At 42.4% G+C, this 24,450-nt stretch overlaps 1 protein-coding gene across 1 annotated transcript in view; it reads left to right on the top strand.

Annotated features, from left to right (window-relative positions):
* The window catches only part of FRAS1 (Fraser extracellular matrix complex subunit 1), a 508,994-nt gene that overhangs the window by 443,772 nt on the left and 40,772 nt on the right, over positions 1–24,450 (top strand). The window contains exons 52-60 of the mRNA XM_052641724.1: positions 984–1,134; positions 2,415–2,574; positions 5,052–5,220; positions 8,354–8,600; positions 9,991–10,335; positions 12,164–12,324; positions 13,383–13,530; positions 20,083–20,288; positions 24,217–24,373. Coding sequence (XP_052497684.1) covers positions 984–1,134; positions 2,415–2,574; positions 5,052–5,220; positions 8,354–8,600; positions 9,991–10,335; positions 12,164–12,324; positions 13,383–13,530; positions 20,083–20,288; positions 24,217–24,373 — 1,744 coding nt within the window. The remainder of the gene's footprint in view (positions 1–983; positions 1,135–2,414; positions 2,575–5,051; positions 5,221–8,353; positions 8,601–9,990; positions 10,336–12,163; positions 12,325–13,382; positions 13,531–20,082; positions 20,289–24,216; positions 24,374–24,450) is intronic.

The following is a 24,450-nucleotide window of genomic DNA, read 5'->3' on the forward strand; positions in this document are numbered from 1 at the left end:
GCCATAAGTCTCACCTGGTACCATGTCAAGCATTAAATTCTCATTTCCACCTAAACACACACAGTTCTTCAGCTCAGTTTGGGACCTGGTTTCATACTTTTGTTTGTGGTATTACCTCTAGAATGTGAATTTTTTCATTTCCATGTCACTGATGAGTTGGTTGTATAGGTAGCAGTGGTGTTACAGCTTTCCACTGAACTCATTGGGAATTTTAAAATATATGAGACAAAATTAGTACAGATTCCTCTTATGCCCTATTTGGTATTTTTCTGAATACTCAGAACCATCCTATTCTCTTCTCCAATTGGTCTTCCACCTCCAACTCTTACCCTACTGCAGTGACTCTTATTAAAGTCATCAATGGCCTCAGTTTCACCAAATCAAAGATCACTTACATGCCCTTATTTTACTAGGCCTAGTAACATTCAATAGTGTTGCCCATCCTTTTTTTCTCTCAAACCTTTGGTCTCATTAAATATTTATTGAATGAATAAATGAGTGAATTAAAATTTAGCCAGTATATTTGAGCAGTATTGGGATATTATATATTTATCTGTCTTAATTTCAAGCACTGTAATCAACTCTTATATGGTATAAATTGGCCATCTTCCCTGGGTTGTATCCTTCTTTCAAAGTTCCAACCTTCTTTCAAGGCCAAACTCAAGCCACCCTCATCCCTAATCTAGATGGAATGAATTGTCCTGGCTCCCTAAAACTGTGGTGCAGTCTTTTCTGAGCCTCCCACTATAGCACTCACCACAGTTACCTTGCTCATAAGCCTTTCTTCCCCAAGAAAGAATGAACATCAAGGGCAGAGGCTGGGATGGTTTCTATCCTCATAACCTCTTTGATCCTGACAAAGTTTTCCAGGCAGTAAATGCACTTAGTAAATCATGGTTGAACTGAATTAAATCTGAGTCAGAGGGTCTTGTTCCTGCTTTATTCCCATCTCAGGAATTAAATTTAATGGGTTTCTGTTCCAGGCAACCAACTTGATCACCAAGAAGGAACTGCTGACCATGGACCCGGACACGGAGGACCTGCAACTTGTCTATGAGATCACCACGGGCCCCAAGCATGGCCACGTGGAGAGCAAGCTGCAGCCTGGCAGGGCAGTGGCTACCTTCACACAGGGTGAGCGCAGGAGCTGGGCTTCCCTGGTGGCTTAGGTTGTAAAGAATTTGCATGCAATTCAGGAGACCCAGTTTGATCCCTGGATTGGGAAGATCCTTCTGGAAAAGGGAAGGGCAACCCACTCCAGTATTCTTGCCTGAAGAATCCAATGGATGAAGGAGCCTGGCAGGCTACAGCCCATGGGGTTTCAAAGAGTTGGATACGACTGAGCAACTAATATGAGAAGTGGGAAGGGTCTCTTCTAACCCCAGTTCCGCTGCCTCCCTCATCTTTCTCGCAACCACTGCCAGCTACTTCCGCCCAGGACCTATTTACAGACAAATAGATCCTTTGGCATCTAACCATCCAACAGTGAAATTTTACTTCTCCTGATATTTTTTCCCGTTACTCCAAATTATGGCCCCCAAAAAGAAAATTTTTATCTTTACCTGGCTTCCTCAGTTCCCAAATTGCTTTCAGTTTTGACCAAGTTGTTTGGAAAAGATCATGTGATACTTCTGGGTTTGCTTTCAAAACAAAAATAGCCACCAGACTTTAATGAAACATCTGTGATCCTGTGTGGTTAATTTTTTTCTCTAAAGGATTATGGATTTTTTATGTCTTCAGCAAAGAAAGAAAAATCAACATGGGTAGATTGCTCAATAGAATAGTTTCCTGTTTGGAATCACATCAAGCAAACCAATTTGTATTTTAGTTTATTGGAAACTTTTCAGAGTCTTCTAGACTGCTGTAGGGGATGGACCTGATTGGGTGGACACAATTGTGTCTTACAATTTATGTGCCATATTTCCTTTTAATCCCTGTCCTCAATCCATTTTCTTTCCTAGCCCCATGTTATCTGTGTCTTGTGATGGGGGCTGTTTTAATCCAACCCCAGCTTTTCTCAGTAACACATACCTTCCAAAGAACCTTCATTATGAAGGAAGTAGGGACAGATATAAGCATATATTCATGGCAGTCAGGGTCAGAGACTTTCCTCTGTTGGCTCAAAGATTTGCTTTTAACTTTCCATAGACATTTATTACACTGCCTTTTTGCCAAGACCCTGGGATTGTCATTGTACAACAGCATAAGGGTACTTCCTATACACAAACAGAATTGCAGGATCTTATTTTATGATCTGGTAGAAACATTTATTTTTAAGACTACGATCTTTTTTTGTTCCTGGAAAAATAAGTTTTGTCTGTAATACACTAGAAGAATAAACTGGATGTGTCGGGAGAAATCTATGAGGCTGTCTTTACATCCCCTGGTTAATTCAGTATCTTTTTTTCCCACAGAGGACGTGAACTTGGGGTTGATTCGTTACGTGTTGCATGAAGAGAAGATCCATGAGATGATGGATAGTTTTCAGTTTCTGGTGAAAGACAGTAAACCCAATGTGGTCAACGACAACATCTTCCATATCCAGTGGTCCCTCATCAGTTTTAAATATACCAGGTACAAGTGCTATAGGTGTTCATTCTTGAGAAATGAAACAGAAAAGCAGAGGAAGCCCAGATGAAGCACCTTGGAGGTCAGCTGTAATCATCCAGTCATGATGGTGGGATGATAATAAAAATAAAAATAATAATCACACCAAATATTTCTTGAATACCATATATACCAGGCACTGTAGTGGGTAATTGATATACGTCATCTTGTTTAATGCTTGCAGTTATGAGATGAATAACCTTGTTGCCTCCACAATAACGAAGCTAACAGAGACAAAAATAGGTTAAGTAACTTATATGAGGGCTTCCCAGGTGGCTCAGTGGTAAGGAACGCACCTGTCAATGCAAGAGATGCGTGTTTGATTCCTGGGTCGGGAACATTCCCTGGAGAAGGAAACGGCAACCACTCCAATATTGTTGCCTGAGAATCCCATGGACAGAGGAGCCTGGTAGGTTACAGTCCATGGGGTCACGAGAGTCAGACAAAACTTAGTGACTAAACAACATTAACTTATCTGAAGTCATATAGCTAATAAGCAATAAAGTCCAGTGATCTTAACCATCATGCTTTACTGCTTCTCCTGAAAGTATTTTTCCTTCTGTCTTCAAGTTTAGAAGATAATCCAGAAGAACTGATGGGGGAAAAGATACATTGAAAAAAATAATCACTAGCCTGCATAAACAGTCCTTGCCTTCTGTCTCCATTCTCCCTGTTCTTAAACTTATATTCTCCCCCTCGCTCTTTTGGTATACACAGAATTATGTCTTTAGTTAAAAATTCATAGCTTAACACAGACAGCTCTTCATGATGCTTTTGTAGTCTTGCTGGGGAGTCCAGAGGCAGAGTGTCACTGAGTGGTAAAACACAGAGCTGATTTTATAGATTAGATTATAACGAGGACTGTAATTTTTGTGGGAGATATAATTATTTAAATCTACATTTTACAGACCCACGAAGAAACCAATCTCATTATAATTCAAATGAAAATTGGATCTTGGGAAGAAAAGAAGAAAGCATGCGAACTTGGTTTCATGTGCCCCAGATGGAGGCTATCCTATTGTCACACACACTTGGAGAATGAGTGGAGAATATGATTTAACATATATATGTGTTATATGTATATGTAGTTATTGTCTAGTCGATAAGTCATGTCCAACTCTTTTGTGACCCCCACAGACTGTAGCTCACCAGTCTCCTCTGTCCATGGGATTTCCCAGGCAAGAATACTGGAGTGGTTGCCATTTCATTCTCCTTTATATACATACACTCTGCTGCTATTTACCTTTTACTTGTAACTCCTTCAGAACTGAATAAGTTGAATAAAACTGATGATGTTTTCTGCACAACCCTCTAATGTTTGATGGACTAACTAATACAGAAAGTCCCCAAACTGGCAATGAAGATATACCTCTCAAAGACACTTTGCCGGCAAGCCTCACGGCAATAAGCCACAAGTCAAAGTTAATGGCCATCTTCAGTGATGAAAAACAAAGCCCAGCTCAGGTTGAGCTTTTCTCAACCTGGATAGCTTGTTATGAATAAATGGCACCTATATACTTTGCCTCCTGCTTTGCAATTCAACAGAAATTCCTAGCAACAAGCTAAGTTAATTCTGTGTCTTAGTGATTCCAGCTGCTATAACAGAATACCATAACCTTGGTGACTTGTAAACAACAGGAGTTTATTTCTCACAGCTCTAGAGGCTGGGAGGTCCAAGACTGAGGTGCTGGCAAATTCAGTGTCTGATGAGGCCCGGCTTCATGGTCCATGGAGAATTGAGTTCTTGCTGTAACTTCTCGTGGCAGAAGGCAGATGGAGCTCTCTTCTATGACGGCACTAATCGCATTCATGAGGGCTTCGCTCTTGTGACCTAATCACCTTTGCGAGGGCCCCACCCCTATTACTGTCACAGAGGGGATTAAGGTTTCAACATACAGATGTGGAGGAGCACACTTCGAGTCTATAGCACCTTGGCCCTCCCCCATTGTCATAAAGCCCCATTTGCCTCGACACCTTTGTTACCTTGGCCCAGTTCTCATTTTCTTACCTCTGGCACCACTCTGGCTCTTTTAAACACCCTAGAGACCTGGTCCAAGTTATTAATTGGCTTCCAAGCAGCTTTCTTCCAAAGGAACTCACTGACCTCTGCTAATCACTCTAGCACACTGGGATGACATTGTTTGCTATTTCTTTGTGGTCTGAAATACGGAGGGCATAGCTCTTATGTGCTGACTGTCCTCCAACTCCTTCTAAAAATGGGGCAGATATCCTTCTGCATCCACTCCTTCTTTGCTCACCTGCTTCTGTGACTGTCACAAGTGAATATAGTCCCCCAGTTTACAGCTAACTTCTTACAGAAACCACACCACCTCCTCTCAGAACTGTCTGACCCCACTAACCAACCCTCAGAGATAGGCATTAAGCACATGGATTCTTCACAGCCCTTTCAGAATTTCAGAGATGGCCTTTTTGTGTGCTTCCAGCTACAACGTCAGTGAGAAAGCAGGGTCAGTGAGTGTCACGGTGCAGAGGACGGGGAACCTGAACCAGTACGCCATTGTCCTGTGTCGCACGGAGCAAGGCACGGCCACCGCCAGCTCCCGGGTGGGCTCCCAGCCGGGACAGCAGGACTATGTGGAGTATGCTGGCCAGGTAGGTGGGCATGGGGGCCTCTGACTCCTGAACTGCCGGCGGGCTGCAGCCAGGCTGGGAGGCGGCTATCGTCAACCTAGTTTCCCCCTTGTTTACCCCAGCTCCCTGCCCGTTGCACCTTTCCTCGGGTCACTGTGCTACGTTGGTCTTCCCGCAGTGCCCTCTCCTTCACAGTCTGTCTAGTCCCTGCTACAGTTTTAACTGCTGTCTGGCTTCTCAATCTTCACATTTTGTTTCATGACCAAGAGAAGTCTCCCAGCACCATGCTGTATACTCAGCCTGTGATATCCTAACCTTTCCTCTCTACTTCTCATTACCTGAAGGGTAGGGAGACTAGTTGGGGAGCTCTTGGAATCAGCTGCATGAGAGATAAGCTTCATTTATAAAGTGAAGGTGGAGTTTTCAATTAACGAATACACACTACTATACATATAAAATTGATAACCAACAAAGACCTGTTTTGTAACACAGGAAACTATACTTAGTATTCTGTGACAACTTATAAAGGAAAAGAATCTGAAAAGAAGACATATATACATATCACTGAATCACTTTGCTATATACCTGAAACCGGCACATTGTAAATCAACTATACTCCAATAAAACAAATGAAGTGAAGGTGGAAACAAGTGGATTCAACAGACCAGTAAGAATTGATAGGATTCAGCAGTGGGTTACAGAGTGGACAGAAGGGAGGGATGGATGGTGATGCCTTTGCTGGGAGGGGATACCAAAGAGGAGCAGGTCTGGCGAGGGGGTGATCTTGATTCTGCTTTGGACATGTTGAGTGTGAGTTGCCTTAGAGAAAATCAGTTGGCAGCTGTTTGAATTTGTAGGAGTGTAGATACACACATATGTATGTATGTGTGCACACACACACACACATTTGCACATCCCTATGTGACAGTGGTAGCAGTGGTAATTAGTGCCAGGGTGTGAATGAAGGAGAAAAAAGAAAAAGTGAAAGCGAAAGAGAAAAGAGGACATAGATAATAAACTCCTTGGTGGCAGGACGCCCTCTACGTGTCAGATTTAAGTATTTTACAATACCTGGCACTTATTAGGTATTTATTAAGTGTTTTTTTAAAGGAGTTTCATTATTCTTATGGCAGCATGAATCCCTGTAAAGAGAAGTGGGCTCTCTTTCTGAAGCATTTCAGCTGGACTAAGCTAATGCCTCTTACGTCAAATTTTTTTTTTTCATTTTTACTGAAATGTAGTTGATCTAAAATGTGTGTTAGTTTCAAGTGTACAGCAAAGTGACTCATATATATATTCTTTTTCAGTTCTTTTCCATTATAGGTTATTACAAAATATTGAGTATAGTTCCCTGTGCTATAAAGTAGGTCCTTGTTATCTTACATATGTGAAAGTCACACAGTCGTGTCTGACTCTTTGTGACCCCATGTACTATACAGTCTGTGGAATTCTCCAGGCAAGAATACTAGAGTAGGTAGCTATTCCCTTCTCCAAGGGATCTTCCCAGCCCCTGGATTGAACCCAGGTCTCCTGTATTGCAGGCAAATACTGAAGTGGGTATTCTATCCCTCCTCCAGTGGATCTTTCCAACCCAGGAATTGAACTGGGGTCTCCGGCGTTGCAGGCAGATTCTTTACCCACAGAGCTATCAGGGAAGCCCTGATATCTTATAAATAGTAGTGTGTATATTTTAATCCCAACTTCTAATCTATGTCAGATTTAAATGAGAAATTGCAATAGATCAGATAAGCTAAGGAATCTTTTAGCAAAATAATAATAAAGAGCACATACTTGTGTTTTTCAGAGAATGACAACAGACAGTGTGCTCTAGACCTAAATACAGACCTTTGAGCATTTCACTTAGCTGGGAGCATTTTAAAATGTGGATCTTAGTAAAACTTAATTTGATGCATTGATTAGATGTGGAATAGTACATTTTTATTGATGAAAAGCATGTGTGTTTCAGATTTGTGTGACCCCAGGCGTTTAGGACTAATTTTCACACATTTTAGCTATTTCACAAAATGCAGTCCAGGCCCACTGCCTTTCCACTCAGTTTTAGACTGATCCATAACTCTGGTTCCATGTGTAGGTTTTAAGCATCATCTTTTTTACAAAGACAAAGTAAAACCAGAAGAAATCCCTATAAATTCACAATTATATGCATATAAATTAATTTTTCTATTTTATATCAGGCTAAGTTAATTCACATTATGGATCTACTACATCTAAATGGGAAAGGATGTAATAGTAAAGTTAAAATTCAGTCTGACCTGTTCATAATGTGACTTTCTCTGAATTCAAACTCCATAATTCAGTGCACTGAGATTCTATGTCAGTTTTGATTATATGAGGAATATGGTGATGATGATAATATCTTGCATTTGTTCCATGCTTTAAAGTAAAGTTAGTGCCTTCATTTTACATTGTCTCATTTAGTTCTCCCAGTAAGTATGTGAAATAGACATATTGTTGTTATTTAGCCAATGGTGAATCTGAGGTTTGTAAAGTTTTATAGCCTAACCCAGCTTGGAAGTAACAGAGCCAGGACTTGAGGCCAGAATTTCACACTCCAACTTCAAAGATCTTTCCAGTTAAACTTGCCACAAATAGAAGGAGAACTGAGTAATCAAATGACTTGTGCCGTGACTTTCCTGGTGGTCCAGTGGCTAAGACTCCATGCTTTCAATGAAAAGGGCCTGGGTTCCATCTCTGGTCAGGGAACTAGATCCCACATGCCAAAACTAAGAGTTTGCTTGCCACAGCTAAAAGATCCCCTGTGATGCAACCAAGACTCAGCACAACCAAATAAATAGGAAAGCAATATTTTTAGGTGATTAAAAAAATGACTCTTGCTGTCCCAGCTGAGTTAACAAAACAGGATATGAATAGTTACCTACATGATTTTCTACATGTACCGCATGGTAGGAGACATCTCTTCCTTCCATGTCTGTATGCAGTGAATCAGCCCTGGTGTGCAGAGGTAGAATGGGGAGAAGTGATATAGCAGGAGGGACTGGCTGGAAGAACCAACTATTTCATCCAGTGGCCTGCCCACTGGACTTGGGTCCTCTTTTTTCTTATGATGCTCTTGGGGAGCAGATCAGGGGAATCTGAGGCACGGCTTATCTCCTTGTTGTTTCCTTTGTGACAGGTGCAGTTTGATGAGCGAGAGGACACCAAGTCCTGCACCATCGTCATCAACGATGACAATGTGTTTGAGAACATCGAGAGTTTCACTGTGGAGCTCAGCATGCCAGCGTATGCCCTACTAGGGGAGTTCACCCAGGCGAAGGTCATTATCAATGACACTGAGGACGAGCCCACATTAGAATTTGATAAGAAGACCTACCGGGTCAACGAGAGTGCTGGCTTTCTGTTTGCACCTATTGAAAGAAAAGGTCTGTTGGTGCCCAAGGCGTCAAGGAGCTGTAATAATAGCTAACGCTTATTCTGTCCTTTTCACATGCCACGTGCTCATGTACCATGTTAACTCACGTGTGGGGATGCATCACGGGTTATCAACTCACTTCAATCCCCAATAACCATCCTCCCTACAGTGAGTTCTACAGATGGCTTCTCCGTTGAAGTTGTTTGCATGCCCATTTATTCTTTAGTGGGACCAGAAGGCTAGTTACATTTGGCCTTGCAAATGACTCCTGAACTCAGAGTTCTTAATCAGTCACCCAGTCCAAAAATATTTAGTAGCCTTGGTCAAGGCAGGCAGTTACAGTGTAGCTTCCTGTCTTACTTCTTGGGAGATTGAAAATGTATTTAAAGATTTCCCCATGTGAGTGTCACATGTAGAGCTCAGGTGAGAAATTAACCATGTGTGAGAAATAAAGGGTGATTCCACTGGGGTGGAAAATCAAAAGAAAGATCATATGGATTTATGACTGTGAAATATTGTGACTTTAATAACACATGGAAATTGAGGGAGGGGCTATATGTATATGGATTTTTGGTTCACTTTGCTGTACAGCAGAAACTAACACAATATTGTAAAGTAATTACAGTCCAATAATAACACTTAAAAACAAATTTTTTTAAACACATGGAAATTAGATCCCTATTCAAAGCCACAACCAGACTGTAAGTGATGATGTCAGGTATTTTGTTGCATCTGCTGATGGTGTTAGTGTGGCCAACACTACAGGTAACACCAACCTTTGGTGATGCCACTCAGAGGACAGGTAAGTCTTGTTGGTTGCTCTGGGTCAGCCAGCTGAGCCCAAATAGCCTATCACCCAGGTAAGTGGCAGCACTAATAAGTAAAGTCGTTTGTTCAGAGAGGCAGGGTGTTTTGTTTTGTTTTGTCTTCCTTTTTTTTTTTTAAACAGGCTTGTTTCTCCCTGGGAACTAAACTGCAGAAGTTTATTCAGAAAGGCAGTGAACTGTGCTCATAGCACTTGTGTGCTATGTATATGCTGTGCTCATAGTAATTGTGTCTTCAGGACACAATTACATTTCTACTTAAAGTACCAAATATGTCTCTTCTCCCTCCTCCTGCTGTGGTCTTAGATGGCGGGCAGTGAGTCTTGTGAATGAATAGAGCATGAAATTCACAGAATGGGAAATCCATTCCAGGTTGTTTGGTGAAGGATCTGGGATATGTGAAATCCTCAAATGGCTTAGACCACAGGCTTAAGACACTGCAAAGTAGGGACATTTCCTGTTAGCGTTCGGATGGAATATGTCAAAAAGAATCATACCCATCAAAATTACCAGAGATTTTAAAACTTGAGAAATGCTCATTCAACTATTTTGGTATTCTTGCCATTTGTGTTTCAGGGGATTCAAGCAGCATTGTATCTGTGATTTGCTACACGGTCCCCAAGTCAGCTATGGGCAGTAGCCTCTATGCTCTAGAATCGGGCTCTGATTTTAAATCTAGAGGGATGTCTGCCGAGAGTCGAGTGATATTTGGGCCTGGTGTCACCGTGTCCACCTGTGATGTCATGATCATTGATGACAGCGAGTACGAAGAGGAAGAGGAGTTTGAGATTGCCCTGACAGGTGCTTCCGACAATGCCCGCATCGGAAGGGTGGCATCTGCCAAGGTGCTCATTGCTGGTCCCAATGATGCTTCTACTGTGTCCTTGGGCAACACAGCTTTTACCATCAGCGAGGATGCAGGTAATGGAGAGCATCTCTGGGCTCCCCTCACTCATCTCCTGATCCCTTCCTTAAATAGTTTCCTCTTAGTTTTGAGAATGCCCTTAGGATATTGAGAATGCCATTCCTCAGTGACACCATTGTCAGTCTGAGGCAGGTAATACTCAGCATCAAAACCAAGAATGAACGATAGTGAAGGTTAGGGAACTCCAGTCACCTATCTTGCTCTGCTGACTGGTGGCAGGGAGAGATCTGACTTAGAGCTCACTGGCTGACCTCTGTGGTCCAAAGGGAGGGTGTAGTGCTAAACATTCGCACGTGAAGGAGGGGGATATGATCTGTTGAAGATGGAGGTAAATTATTGAGTGTACTGCAACTGCCATAACAAATAAGTTCAAAATTTCAGTGTTTTAACAACAGAACTCTCATTCCTATAACAGCCCAAGACAGTCAGTGGGCAGATTTCTTCCACCCAGGTCTCTTCCCTCTTTGGGCTCCACATGGATCTCAAAGTCTTCCTCATATTGTTGACAGACATCCTGCTCTTAAGAGGAGAGTCAGTGGTTGTGCTGAGCATCTGCTAACCTGAGCTCCTGATCAAGGCCTTGCACCTCTTTGAAGGTGATATTCTTAGCAATAGTAAAAACTAAGATTTTGGAGTATTTACTGAATGCCAGCCACCTTGCCATGTGCATTGCATTCTTTCTTATTTATAAAGAAGAGCAAATGGAGTCCCAGAGAGGTGAAATAAATCATCAAAGACCAGATAATATAACAGAACTGGGTTAGAATCCAAACCTTTCTATTATACCATGTTCCCTTCCCCATACAACAAATGCCCAGCCATGACTACTTGTCACCTCACGGCTATTGGCTCGAACAGTACAATTGATGGACTTGTCACGTAGCTTTTCTCTGACTTTGGTTGTGAGAACAGCTAAAAATTTACATACATATCATTAGGGCCCTACAAAGTGTGTTGTCACAGCGGCCAGAAGATGAGCTTCTTCCTGAGATAAGCAATAAGCACATATGGTTTAAGTAATCATGTGTGCAGCACTCAGATAGAATAGGGAAATCCCCCAGTTAGGAACATTTAATTAGGGACATTCAGCTCCAGGCCTCATAGAGTCCCCTAGCTGGTTCTTCCTTAATTGGCTATTTTCTAGCTCATCCTTGAGGCCCTCGTCTCTGAGTTTCTTCTCCATAAATAGGCTTAAGGTGTTTTTCAGTGGACCCTCCCCTCTCTGTTGTTGTTCAGTTGCTCAGTCGTGTTCGACTCTTTGCGATCCCATGGACTGCAGCACGCCAGGCTTCCCTCTCCTTCACTATCTCCCAGAGTTTGCTCAAACGCGTGTCCTTTGAGTCGGTGATGCCATTCAACCATCTCATCTTCTGTTGTCCCCTTCTCCTTCTGTCTTCAATCTTTCCCAGCATCAGGGTCTTTTCTAGTGAGTTGGCTCTTTGCATCAAGTGGCTGAGTGTTGAAGTTTCAGCTTCAGCATCAGTCCTTCCAATGAATATTGAGAGTTGATTTCCTTTAGTGGACTCTCCCCTCTTAAGTCCATTGTTCTCCTGTGAAGAAGCCACAAAACTGCTTTCCCCTAAAGGCTATCTTCCTGGCACCACCTCCGTGGGGCCCTCCTGCAGGTCTGCTCTTGAACTTAATATCCATACAACGAGGGATGGTGACACCTCTGGACCTCAGAGGGCGCACAGAGCGTCACTGAAGGTGGACTAGGCAAGGTGGCAGGATGCAGCTGCTGCGGCGAGGGAAGACATTGTTCTGAAAACCACACTCACACTCTGGTTCAAGGCTGACCGCTGAAACGTATGCTTCTCAATTCAGGTACAGTGAAGATCCCAGTTATCCGCCATGGGACTGACCTTTCCACCTTCACATCTGTCTGGTGTGCCACGCGGCCCTCAGATCCAGCTTCTGCCACCCCAGGAGTTGACTACGTTCCCAGCTCTAGGAAGGTGGAGTTCGGACCAGGTGTCACTGAGCAGGTGTGCATGCAGAGGTCAAAGGCCAGATGGGTTGTTCATGTCATCTCTAGTCTGCTCTCCAAAGTCTCTAGAGGACTCTAAAATATTGAAATATTACTGTCTTCCCTTTCTTCAGACATCTTCCCTTTAAGATGTTTAGAAAAACTCATGAGTGATAGACACCAAATTATTAGAAGGGATTACCTGTATGGCACAACTGTAGATCCCAAACGTAATATTGTGAAGTTAATATTGTAATTTTCATCTTTTTAATGTGCCCTTTGGCTTCCAACTAGGCAGGATGAGACAAAAACTAGCTTTGTCTATCCTTTCCCTGCTGCAGCTGCTAAGTCACTTCAGTCGTGTCCGACTCTGTGTGACCCCATAGACGGCAGCCCACCAGGCTCCCCCATCCCTGGGATTCTCCAGGCAAGAATACTGGAGTGGGTTGCCATTTCCTTCTCCAGTCCTTTCCCTAGCCTTACCCTAATTTGCTGGTTTTGACGTCTGTGTTTCTGAAGGGCTAAGTTGCTGTTACTTTCCCATTCACCTCTGGGATGAGGAAAGGGGAGTGTTGAAGAGGCGAAAGACTTGTATTTCAGGACCATTGGAGAGTTCAAAAACACAAGCCAACAAAGAAACTTAGATCTTTGACAAACTCTCCAAATGCTGTTTTCAGCATAATATCCAGCATCACGGATTTAGGGTAGAAACTGCACTTGATTGATTTCAGATGTCTAGAGAAAAAACACCTAGGGTATGTGATAAATAGATGATCATTTTATGGATTTAAAAATTTACTTTAAGACCAACAGAGAAATACAAGTTGTTACTTTTTTCCTAATCTCCAAAAGGCAAATAAGTGTTGGGTGGTGGAGTATTCTATAAGATTTGCTTTGATTTTTCCTGTCTTTTTTAATTAGAAAAAAAATTTATGGAGGGGTATGTGCTAAGTCAAGGTGTAATTGACATATAACATTATATCAGATTCAGGTATACAACATAATGGTTCAATATTTGTGAATATTATAAAATGAACACCACAATAAGTCTAGTTAACATCCTGATTTTTCTCCTAGTATTGCACCTTGACCATCTTGGATGACACTCAGTATCCAGTGATTGAAGGGCTGGAGACATTTGTGGTTTTCCTCAGCTCCCCACAAGGGGCCGAACTGACAAAACCCTTCCAGGCTGTCATTGCAATTAACGACACATTCCAGGATGGTAAGAGATTGGGGATACCAGCTGGTGGCTCAGATCAGATTTCTATTATTTCCTTAATATCCACATACATAACATTGGAACTCATTCACATTTTCACTCAAGAAAAGTGTGTGTGTGTATATGAGTACATGCATGTGCACATTTTTAGAAATATGGGGCAGAAATAATCATTCATGTTTCTGGCACTCTGCTAGGCACACTTGGGGATATTGCACATTCAGTTCCAGGTCACCACTTTAAAGTGAGTATCACGATAAAGCAAGGCAGATGAATTTTTTGGTTTCCCAGTGTATATAAAAGTTTACACCATACTGTAGTTTATTAGGGGCCTGCATTGTGTCTAAAAAAACAAAAGTACCTTAATTTTAAAATATTTTATTGCTAAAATGCTAATCATCTTAGCCTTTCGCAAGTCATAGTCTTTCCTTCAGTAGAAACATCAAAGATCACTGATCACAATCACCGTAATGAATATAACAATAATGAAAAAGTTTGAAGTATTGGGAGAGTTACCAGCATGGAACATAGAGACACAAAGTGAGAAAATGCTGTTGGGAAAATGGCATCATAGACTTGTTCAACACGATTGCCACAAATTTTCGATTTGTCAAAAATACAGTTTATACAAAGGGCAGTCAAGTGAAGTACAATAAAATGAGGCATGCCTGGTTGGGCTGTGTCCTCAGAAGCTCAAGCTCTAGTTAGGGGATCAGACCCTCAGACGGAAAAAGTAGAATATATAATGATAAATGACCGAATAATGTGATAAATCTGGTAGTGTATGGGAGAGGAGGCTGAATCGTAACTAAGTGTGGAAGAATCATAGATTTCGCAAAGGAAGTGATATTTAACCAGAGTCTTTAGGTGTGGTAGGAGGTTATCTAATGGATAATAAAGCGTTTCTAAATGGAGAACTATAGTATATGTAAGGTATACAATTTTGAAAGATGCATATTTGGAGAACAGTGAGATGCTTGCTTTTGCTTCGAGCCTGGCAGGATGTGAATGGGAGGAAATGAAATGGAAAGACATGTTGGAGACAAGTTCTAAGATGTCTTATGTTCCAGCATCAGGAATTTATAGGTACAGGGGAGCAGCGGATGCTTTTGAGCAGAGGAGTGGTGTGATTTTTGTTAAAGGAAATTAATACTGACCGTCCTGTGGGTGATGTGCAGGAACAAATGGACACAGGCACCTGGACAAAGTGGCGCTAATGGTAAAGAACCCGCCTGCCAATGCAGGAGATTTAAGAGACGCAGGCGCAATCCCTGGGTTGGGAAGATCCCCTGGAGGAGGGCACAGCAACCTACTCCAGTATTCTTGCCTGCCGATTCCCATGGACAGAGGAGCCTGGTGGGCTATGCTTCAGAGGGTCACAAAGAGTCAGACACAACTGAAGCGAATGAGCACACAAGAGCACCTGGACGAAAATATGAGTGCCCACTGAAGAGCTGGCCTCCGTAACAAGCGAATGAACAGGAAAGCACCATTGTTTCTGGGGAAGAATTGGTGAACTCTAAAATTGCCAGATTCTAGAGTTGGGTAGAGAAGATCAAGTCAAACCTTTCACTTCAAGCAGGGGGACCCTCCTCAGCCTCCTTACGGATTGACATAGAACCCACAGTGACGTTCTTCAGTGTCATCAAAGAAGGAACAGGAAGCCCAGCAGGGTTATCATCAATGTCTTTGTTCTTAAATAATTTATTCACTTATATAGTTTTCAAAAAGGCTTCCTAGGTGGCTCAGTGGTAAAGAATCCGTCTGCCAATGCAGGAGACATAGGTTTGATGCCTGGGTCAGGAAGATCTCCTGGAGAAGGAAATGGCAACCCACTCCATCACTCTTGCCTGGAGAATCCCATGGAAGAATCCCAATGGACAGAAGAGCCTGGCTGTTTACAGTCCTTGGGGTCACAAAGAGTAGAACATGACTGATCAACTGAGCACACATAACTAAGAAAAAGTAAACAGCAAAAATCATACTATGAAAATTGTCTTCCTTCTACTCCTGTCTCCCAAGCCTCTGTCTCCCCTCCCTGAAGACAACAGTTTGAAGCAGTTTTTTGTTTTATGTTTTCATATATCCAAAATAGTATCTTATTTTAGACTTAGGTTTCTTGAGGTCTAACATACATAAATCAAAGTTCACCCACCACCACAATCCAAGATGTTGAACAGTTCCGGCATCCTACTTCCCTGAGTGGTTTGACACTATGCTTCCACAGCAGAGGGTGTAAGTTTGATTCCTGGTAGGAAAAGTAAGATCCCCTGGTAGAGGATCCTGCATACTGCCTCCATGGTCAAAAAAAAAAAAGAAAAAAAAATCCTTGCAAAGTCAGCTTTCAGCCTCCCAAAGTGATCTTAGCTCCTTTTAGAAATGGCTGTTAAATCATCTAAGTGGCTCATCTCAGAATATTTTCTGTTTTCACCTTTCTCTTCTGCTCTGATACCTAGAATTAGACTGAAGATGCTGAGCAAGACAAGAAAGGCCTGTAGCTGCTACTGCAGGGCAATCTTGTATGTGCAGTTGTATCTCACCATTAACTCAAAGAACGAGAGGTAGAAGTTTTCCTCAATCACAGACTTAACCATCACCCATACAGAGTCCACTGCATTCCAGGCGGGTTGTGTTTGCACTTACTCTGTCAGTTACTCAGAAGATTAGCAGGTGATATTTTCCATGCCTAAGACTGGTGCTTAACACTAGGGATTACAGAGAAGTAGAGAGTAGAGTCCTGCGATCTATTTCAGGACACCAGACTTACACAAATGTGGGGATTACTGCAAACTGATGTTCTCAGAGAGGTGTTGGCAATAGTGTGTGATACCCACTGCGAGGCCGGGAGCCTTCCTTCTCCCATTCACACATCCTATCCTGAAATAGAAATGGTTCTGCAGTCAGACAGAACTGGCCCTCAGGGCCAGCACCCTTGCTTCCTCTGAGGACTGTAGTGAGGTCCGCAGCACCAGGCCATGGACCTGTATTTTATCCATGGCCTGTTAGGACCCGGGGCACACAGGAGGAGGTGTGCGGCAGGCTGGGGAACTAAGCTTCATCTTTATTTGCAGCCACTCCCCTTTGGACTTCCCTGGTGGCTCAGACCGTAAAGTGTCTGCCTACAATGCAGGAGACCCAGGTTCAACCCCTAGGTCAGGAAGATCTCCAGGAGAAGGAAATGGCAATCCATTCCAGCACTCTTGCCTGGAAAATCCCACGAAAGAGCCTGGTAGGCTACAGTCCATGGGGTCGCAAACAGTCGGATACGACTGAGCAACTTCACTTTCTTTCACTTCCCGCTTTGGTCTTATTACCACCTGAGCTCCGCCTCCTGTCAGATCAACAGTGGCATTAGATTGTCATAGGAGCGTGAACCCTACTGTGAACTGTTCATGCACGGGATCTAGGTTGTGTGCTTCTTACGAGAATCATCCCAAACCTGCCCCCTGCACCCAGCTCCTGTCCGTGGAAAAGTTGTTTTCTGTGAAGCCATTCCCTGGTGTCAAAATGATTGGGGATCGCTGCCTTGTAGGGTTTGTCAAGAGGATAAGAAATGACGTGTATGGAAGCCCTAACACAATGCCTGACCCGGGTCAGGCCCTTTGTACATCTTAAGCTCCACGCATAAATTTGTCCCCAGATCCAAATTGCCTTTCCTTTGTCTCTGCTCAGTCTCCCACTGAACTGAGGGCTCCTTAAAAGCAGAACCTCTTCCCAGAAGACAGTCAAGAGAAGTGTTCACCCACTTCTTTCTTTTCTTTTCCTCTTTTTTTTTTTTTTAAGCAGATAGGCATGTGAAAGAAAGGTGAAGTGAAAGTGAAGTCACTCAGTCGTGTCCAACTCTTTGCGACCCCATGAACTGTAGCCCACCAGGCTCCTCCGTCCATGGGATTTTCCAGGCAAGAGTACTGGAGTGGGTTGCCATTTCCTTCTCCAAGGGATCTTCCAGACCCAGGGATCGAACCTGGGTTTACCGCATTGCAGGCAGATTCTTTACCCTCTGAGCCACCAGGGAAGCTATAGGCATGGGAGTATGTGTTAAATAGAGGGAAAAGGGAAAGAAGTCTTTTACATCTCAAGAGAAATCTAGGGTTGATTAATACATGACAGGGCCCAAACATTACCACTTTAGCTTTTAATTCACCTCCACCTTGATGTCTGTCAAGCCAGCAAAAAAAATCAATCTAAAGCATTAGATAAAATCTACCATGAGCAGAAAAGTTTTCTTGCTTGTGTTGCTTTTTGCCTGGCAACAAGCTCCCTTCTTGTCTTCATGTGCAAGGTCATGTCATTCCCACCCCTTTCTTAGAAGCACAGACAGTTGTTCTGGATGGAAAGAGGCCCAGATGGGTAATATGTAGGACCTCATACCAAAGTCACTCATCTCTTTAGAGATATCTTCTGGGTTTTTCTTTAGTGATAAATGGTAATGGTTAGGCTTAGCTCAGATGATAGATTTGTTTTATTTTTGCCAATGCCGACAGTTCTGAGCAGTGGACAGGTTGGAAGCAGAGAGCTTTGTATATGTTGTCTTGCACACAGCTTTGTGCTCACCCATTCTGTTTGTTCCTTTCAGTTTGGGCAAGGCACGTCCAGGAGGCAGCCAGGAAATACGTGGTTTAGCTTTGAGGTCATCTTTCTGCAGCTCCAAAGACGATTTGACATATGACTGGACAGATGACTACCTCTTTGTATTTTTCATAAAGAAAATAATAACTGTCACTCAGCAAAATGTTGGTCTCAGAAGAAGACATGCTTTAATGCAGAATGTTACCTAAGGCCTTATAGAAAGCAAGGAGGAAAAACTGATCCAATGTATTCAGAAGCCTGGAGATGGGAAGCAATACACACCATCATATAGTAATTCCTGCCAATATTTGCTTCAAATTTTGATGCTGAAGAAGACTTGAAAGTCCCTTGGACAGCAAGGAGATTAAACCAGTCAATCCTAAGGGAAATCAACCCTAAATATTCATTGATGTTGACTGATGCTCCAATACTTTGGTCACTTGATGCAAAGAGCCAACTCATCAGAAGAGATTCTGATGCTGGGAAAGATTGAGGGCAGGAGGAGAATGGGATGACAGACAGAGGATGAGATGGTTGGATGGCATCACCAACTCAATGAACATGAGTTTGAGCAAACTCAGGGAGGTAGTGAAGGACAAGGAAGCCTAGTATGCTGTAATCCATGGGGGTCACAAAGAGTTGGACACACCTTAGTGACTGAACAGCAACAACCAACATTTGAGTGCCTTCTGTTTACTGTATTGAGCACTGATCTCATTCAATTCAATCCTCCCAATAATTTCAAAAATCAGATATTAACATTTCCAATTTACATATTTAAAAAAAGGAAAAAGCAAGGTTCAGAATCTAAGTAACTTTTCCTGCCGAGAGAGACTGCCAGCTTGCTTAGTCATGTCCGACTGTCGGACATGTCTGACTGTCTGTGGGACATGTCCGACTGTTGGGCGTGTCCGACTGTGGGACATGGACTGTAGCCTACCAGGCTCCTCTATCCATGGGATTTCCCGGGCAGGAATACTGGCATGGGTTGCCATCTCCTTCTCCAGGGGATTGTCCTGACCCTGGGATGGAACCCTTGCCTCCTGTATTGGCAGGCGGATTCTTTACCACTGCGCCAGCCACTGGCCAAATAGAGCTTATGGGTGTGTTTTGTTTGGCTGCAATAGTTTTGGCCTGAATGGAATTTCTTTTTACTATTTTAATTGCTTGCTATTTTGAAATTTAGGAGCTATGACCTAAAAATGCAGATCTCTGGCTTCGTTTGAAAATAGGGACACCTGCCAACAAAAGAATGAAGCTAAGGGGCAGCCCTCTTAAAACACGACCTGTTCTTTCCTCTTTACCAATTGTCCCTGTTCTCTATTGTCTTTCTGGCCTGGCCACACATGTGAGGGGTCATTTATCATCAGTTTTACACTGCTGTTTTCCTCTTTGTAGCCTTAGAAGGAACATGAACATTTTCGGGTTCTCAGGTCTCAAAATTTTTCTTCCACCTGGCGCATATCTTTATTTGCATCACGTATCTGCATATGAGATGGTGACTGTTCCCTGAAGCTGAGCAAACTTGATTTGTTCTATTTTGTTGGAACTACGCTCACAGTGGAGCAGGCTTCCATGGTGGCTCAGAAAGTAAAGAATCTGCCTGCAATGCAGGAGACTGGGGTTCGATCCCTGGGTTGGGAAGATCCCCTGGAGAAGGGACTGTCTATCTATCCCAGTATTCTTGTCTGGAAAATCCCATGGACAGAGGAGCCTGGTGGGCTACAGTCCCTGGGGTTGCAGCGTGGGACATGACTGAGCAAACAACACTGTCACTTCACTTTCATTCACACTCATGGTGGGAACAGTTTCTTGGTCCTGAGAGCAGTAGGCAGGCCTTGAAATCTGCTGACTGCCTGTGATTTATCAGCCTCTGGTGGTCCTTAGTGGCACCTTCCTGCCAGATTGCTGAGGGCCCACGTGGGCTATCGCCACCTCCCTTGGTGTCTCGCTAACAATGCCTCCATCTTTCCTTCTCTCACCCAGTGCCCAGCATGCAGTTTGCCAAGGATTTGCTCCTGGTGAAGGAGAAGGAGGGCGTCCTGCATGTGCCCATCATTCGGAGTGGAGACCTGAGCTATGAGTCGTCGGTGAGGTGCTATACTCAGGGCCTTTCAGCTCAGGTCATGGAGGACTTTGAGGAGAGAAGAAATGCAGACTCTTCACGGATTACGTTTCTCAAAGGGGAGAAAGTAAGTGGATTCATGGTGGCTGAAAGATGGGCTTCTCTCCTTCCTTGATGCCTTTATTTGTCCATAGTGAAGTAATTCAGACAAACTCTGAACATCCTACACGCTTCAGTCGTGTCCGACTCTGTGCGACCCCATAGACGATGTTTCTAATTAATTGTTCATATCGGGTTGGCCAAAAAGTTTGTTCAGAGTTTTCCATTACATCTTACAGGAAAACCTGAACAAACTTTTTGGCCAACCCAATACTTTCAATGATATCATCTCTTCTACATAGCTGTCTTCTCTGTTGCCCACTTAGCACCAGCTACCTATGTCATTGGTTGACTGGGAAGTTTAGATGGTGTAGAATCTTTTTGGAATTTAGCAGAATCAGATGACTAGGGACTTCTCTTAATCTGAAACTACATTGAAGAGGAATGCACTCCACAAATGTTGCCTAGAGGAAACGGTTTTCTAATACTTGGGTCCCAGTGGCAAGGCAGTACACATTCTGGTATAGGGCCTGCAGTACAGGATTACACAGGTGTAGAGTTGAGCAGATTCAGGTCTGGGGAGTATTTTCTTGGTAATACAATGCAAAATGATGCATACAGATACGGGAATTCCTGAGAAATTCCAGTCACTAAATATGGCTGCATCAGAATCAAATAGGGCTTCCCTAGTGGCTCAGAGTAAAGAATCCACTTGCAATGCAGGAAACTCAGGAGATGCAGGTTTGATCCCTCCAGGAAAGATCCCCTGGAGGAGGAAATGGCAACCCACTCCAGTATTCTTGCTGGGAAAGTCCCATGGACAGTGGAACATGGCAGGCTGTAGTCCATAGGGTGACAGAGTCAGACATGACTGAGCACACACACGTCAGAATCAAGCCTGCAGCCTCAGTGTATTTCCAAAGCACGTGTTGAATGGGAGTTGTATTTCCCCAGTTTTTGGATCTCAGTTTCAGATGACTAAGTCAGTTGTGGCCCTGATTGCAAGGCTGCAGCCCTTGGTTCAGAGTATGCAGTTCCCACTGTTCAGTTCAAGGCCTTTTCTTATTTTGTTGATTGATTCATTTCATTTTACCCCTATTCTGCAGACAGTCACAGTCCTTCCCTATCTGAGGTCATCAATCCATTGTCTGTTAATGTGTGTCTCATATTTGTATTTGTTCTTTGAAAATGCCTTGCTCTTCATATATATCATTTTTAATTTATAAAACTGCTACTGTGTTATATTTTTCACACGTTTTCTGTGTTGTCTCAGCAATATGTTTTGGTATCTGTGCATGTCATTTATGTGTATATCTAATCTGTTGCTTCAAACTGTTGCCTAGTATTTCATGAGGTGCACTTACTACATTTTACCCATTCACTCTCAGCAATAGACAGTGAAGATCCTCCGTTTCAGTTCCCAGTCACCTCCTAACACTCTGCCATTACTAACAGTACCACTAGGCAAATCCTCCTACCTGTCCACTTAGTCAGCAGCAAAATTGCTGGACCACAGGGCATGAATGTGCTTAATTTGAAAAAAACAAAAAAAAAAATAGTATTAGTATACTTTCCAAAATGTCACTAACAGGACATGAAGGTTGTTAAAACCCTACATCCTCTTCTATACTTTTCCAGTTACTGATTTTTACTAATTTGATATATATATAATATTATATCTCATTTCAATTTGCCTTTGTCCAATTATTTCTATGCTTTGCTCAGATGGCAAAGAATCCACCTGCAATGTGGGACACCTGGATTCGATCCCTGGGTTGGGAAGATCCCTTGGGGGAGGGCATGGCAACCCACTCCAGTATTCTTGCCTGGAGAATTCCCACGGACAGAGGAGCCTGGCAGGCTACAGGTTGCAAAGAGTCAGACACAACTGAGCGACTAAGCAAAGCACATGTTTGTTAGTTCACTGAGTTTCCTCTTACAAGAATCTATTATTTTTAACCTTTGTTACTTATTTTATTGTATTGCTATCTTTTCCTTACTGATTTGCAGTAGTTTCTTGTGTACTCTAAATATTTTTAATATTAATAATTCTAAATAGTAATGTTAATCCTTGTCAGCTTTAGACATCTTAGCTTCTATAAGCATAGTTTCCTTTTCTGTCTCTCATCTACTACCTTTGACCTTGGTGTTCTTAGTTGAACAGAAATCTTCATTTTGATATAATCAAGCATATGAAGTTCAGTTCAGTTAACTTCAGCTCAGTTGCTCAGTTGTGTCCGACCCTTTGTGACCCCATGGACTGCAAGCACGTGAAAGTTTTGCCTTATGATTAGTTCTTTTAAAGTTTAGCATAAGAAGACTTTACCTATCCCAGGTAACCCCAGATTCTTCCTCCATTCTTTACCACCAAAAGAAAATAATAGTTTCCTTCTCTGAGCCTCTCAAGTCTTTTACGCATGCATGACTCATAAAACCCCTGTCTTAGTTTTGTATTTTATGGGAATTTTACTGGTGGCAGGTTGAAACACATATTAAAACACACACACACGTAAGTACTGTAAATACAATCTTCAGCTTTGAGTCTGCATGTCTGTATTTGTTTTAAATTCAAGAGAGGATTCTCTGCCTATCCAAGAGGCAGTTTGTAATTTAATAAAATCATAAAGAAAATACAGCTTAGTAGTCTAGATGTTACCCACATGGCAGCCTATTCATAAGCATGTTTTGGAATCTTCATCTCCTTCGTCGTTCTGAGCAATGTCTTTGGAACTTGTCATTTACTAGAATGTCCTTTCTTAAAATTTATTTTTAATTGCAGAATAATTTTTTTACAGTGGTTTCTGCCATAGAACAATGTGAATCAATCATAAGTATACATTATATCCCCCCATCCTGCACCCTCCAGGAGGAAAGGGTGGGATGAATTGAGAGAGTAGCATTGAAACATATTTATTACCATATGTAAAATATATAGCTAATGGAATGTTGCTGTCTAACACAGGGAGAATGTCTTTTATTTTTAAGATATACTGAAGAGTCAGTACTAAATTCATGCTTTCCATAAAGAAATTCTTACTGTAAGAAAAATGTGAGAGGGATAATAAAAACATTCTTCAGGAACTTAGAACCAGGTTAGCAAACCACAAGTAAATGTCCACAGAGATAGTCTCCCTCCGTCTAGTATGACTTAGGAGGTGTGACGGTGAAAGCTCCATATCCACATATCCTATGCAGTATGGTAGTATAGTGAGTTTAAGATCAGCCAACTAAAAATAATCACACTTCATATCATATGACTATGCTATCAAGGCTGCTCTGTTGTTGTGACCTTATTTTACATTTCCCCAAGAAGACCGTCCTCAGTAGAGAATATTCAGTTTGGGAAGCATTTGGTTTCTTTCCATCCAACAGGGATTTAGATTGTGTTCTTAGGCATTCGGTTCTCAGCAGTTTTCAAGTGAGACACCATTTGGCAGCTCTTTATAGAGTTCTGCAGCTTTTAAAGGTGTCTTTAGCCTAACAGGAAGCTTTTCTGACTTCCTTATAAGAGTCCTCAATTTTCACAAAGGAAAAAGAACATTATTCACCTCTCCAGGAATTCTAATCCATATGTTAAACCCTCACCATCAGAAGTCTACCTATCATAACATGTACAAGGGTATAGATGAGTCCAGGCAAAATGTGGGGAAGCACACAAATGTTCTCCAAATGCTTTTTAGTGGTTCACTTTATTGCTCTAGCTTTTCATAACTTATGACCAGTAATTCAAAATGGGTTGGAATGTGGAATACAAAGCTCCACATATAGGTAGGTCCATCCAGGCATGACTGTTAAGACTTAAGTCTTCTGTTTTATAAATGAAACGGTTGGAAATCTTTTGAATTTGTGTTGGCTCTTTGATGCTGCAAAGAAAAAAAATTACTTTCCAGGGAAAGGTGAGCAAATAATTGATCCCTCGCTGCAAATTTGAATCTCTCTTGTGCCCTTGGCTCTAGATGAAGAACTGTACTGTCTATATCCACGATGACTCCATGTTTGAGCCTGAGGAACAGTTCAGGGTCTACCTCGGCCGTCCTCTTGGGAACCACTGGAGTGGAGCCAGAGTTGGAAAGAATCACATGGCCACCATCACCATATCCAATGATGAAGATGGTAACAGAAGAAATTGCCTTTAGTTTCTCTTAGGTTGATGGGACTCGAACTGATGTTTCATAGCAATGTTTTAATGT

This window comes from Budorcas taxicolor, chromosome 6 (genome assembly GCF_023091745.1).
Source record: "Budorcas taxicolor isolate Tak-1 chromosome 6, Takin1.1, whole genome shotgun sequence".
NCBI classification, from domain to species: domain Eukaryota; kingdom Metazoa; phylum Chordata; class Mammalia; order Artiodactyla; family Bovidae; genus Budorcas; species Budorcas taxicolor.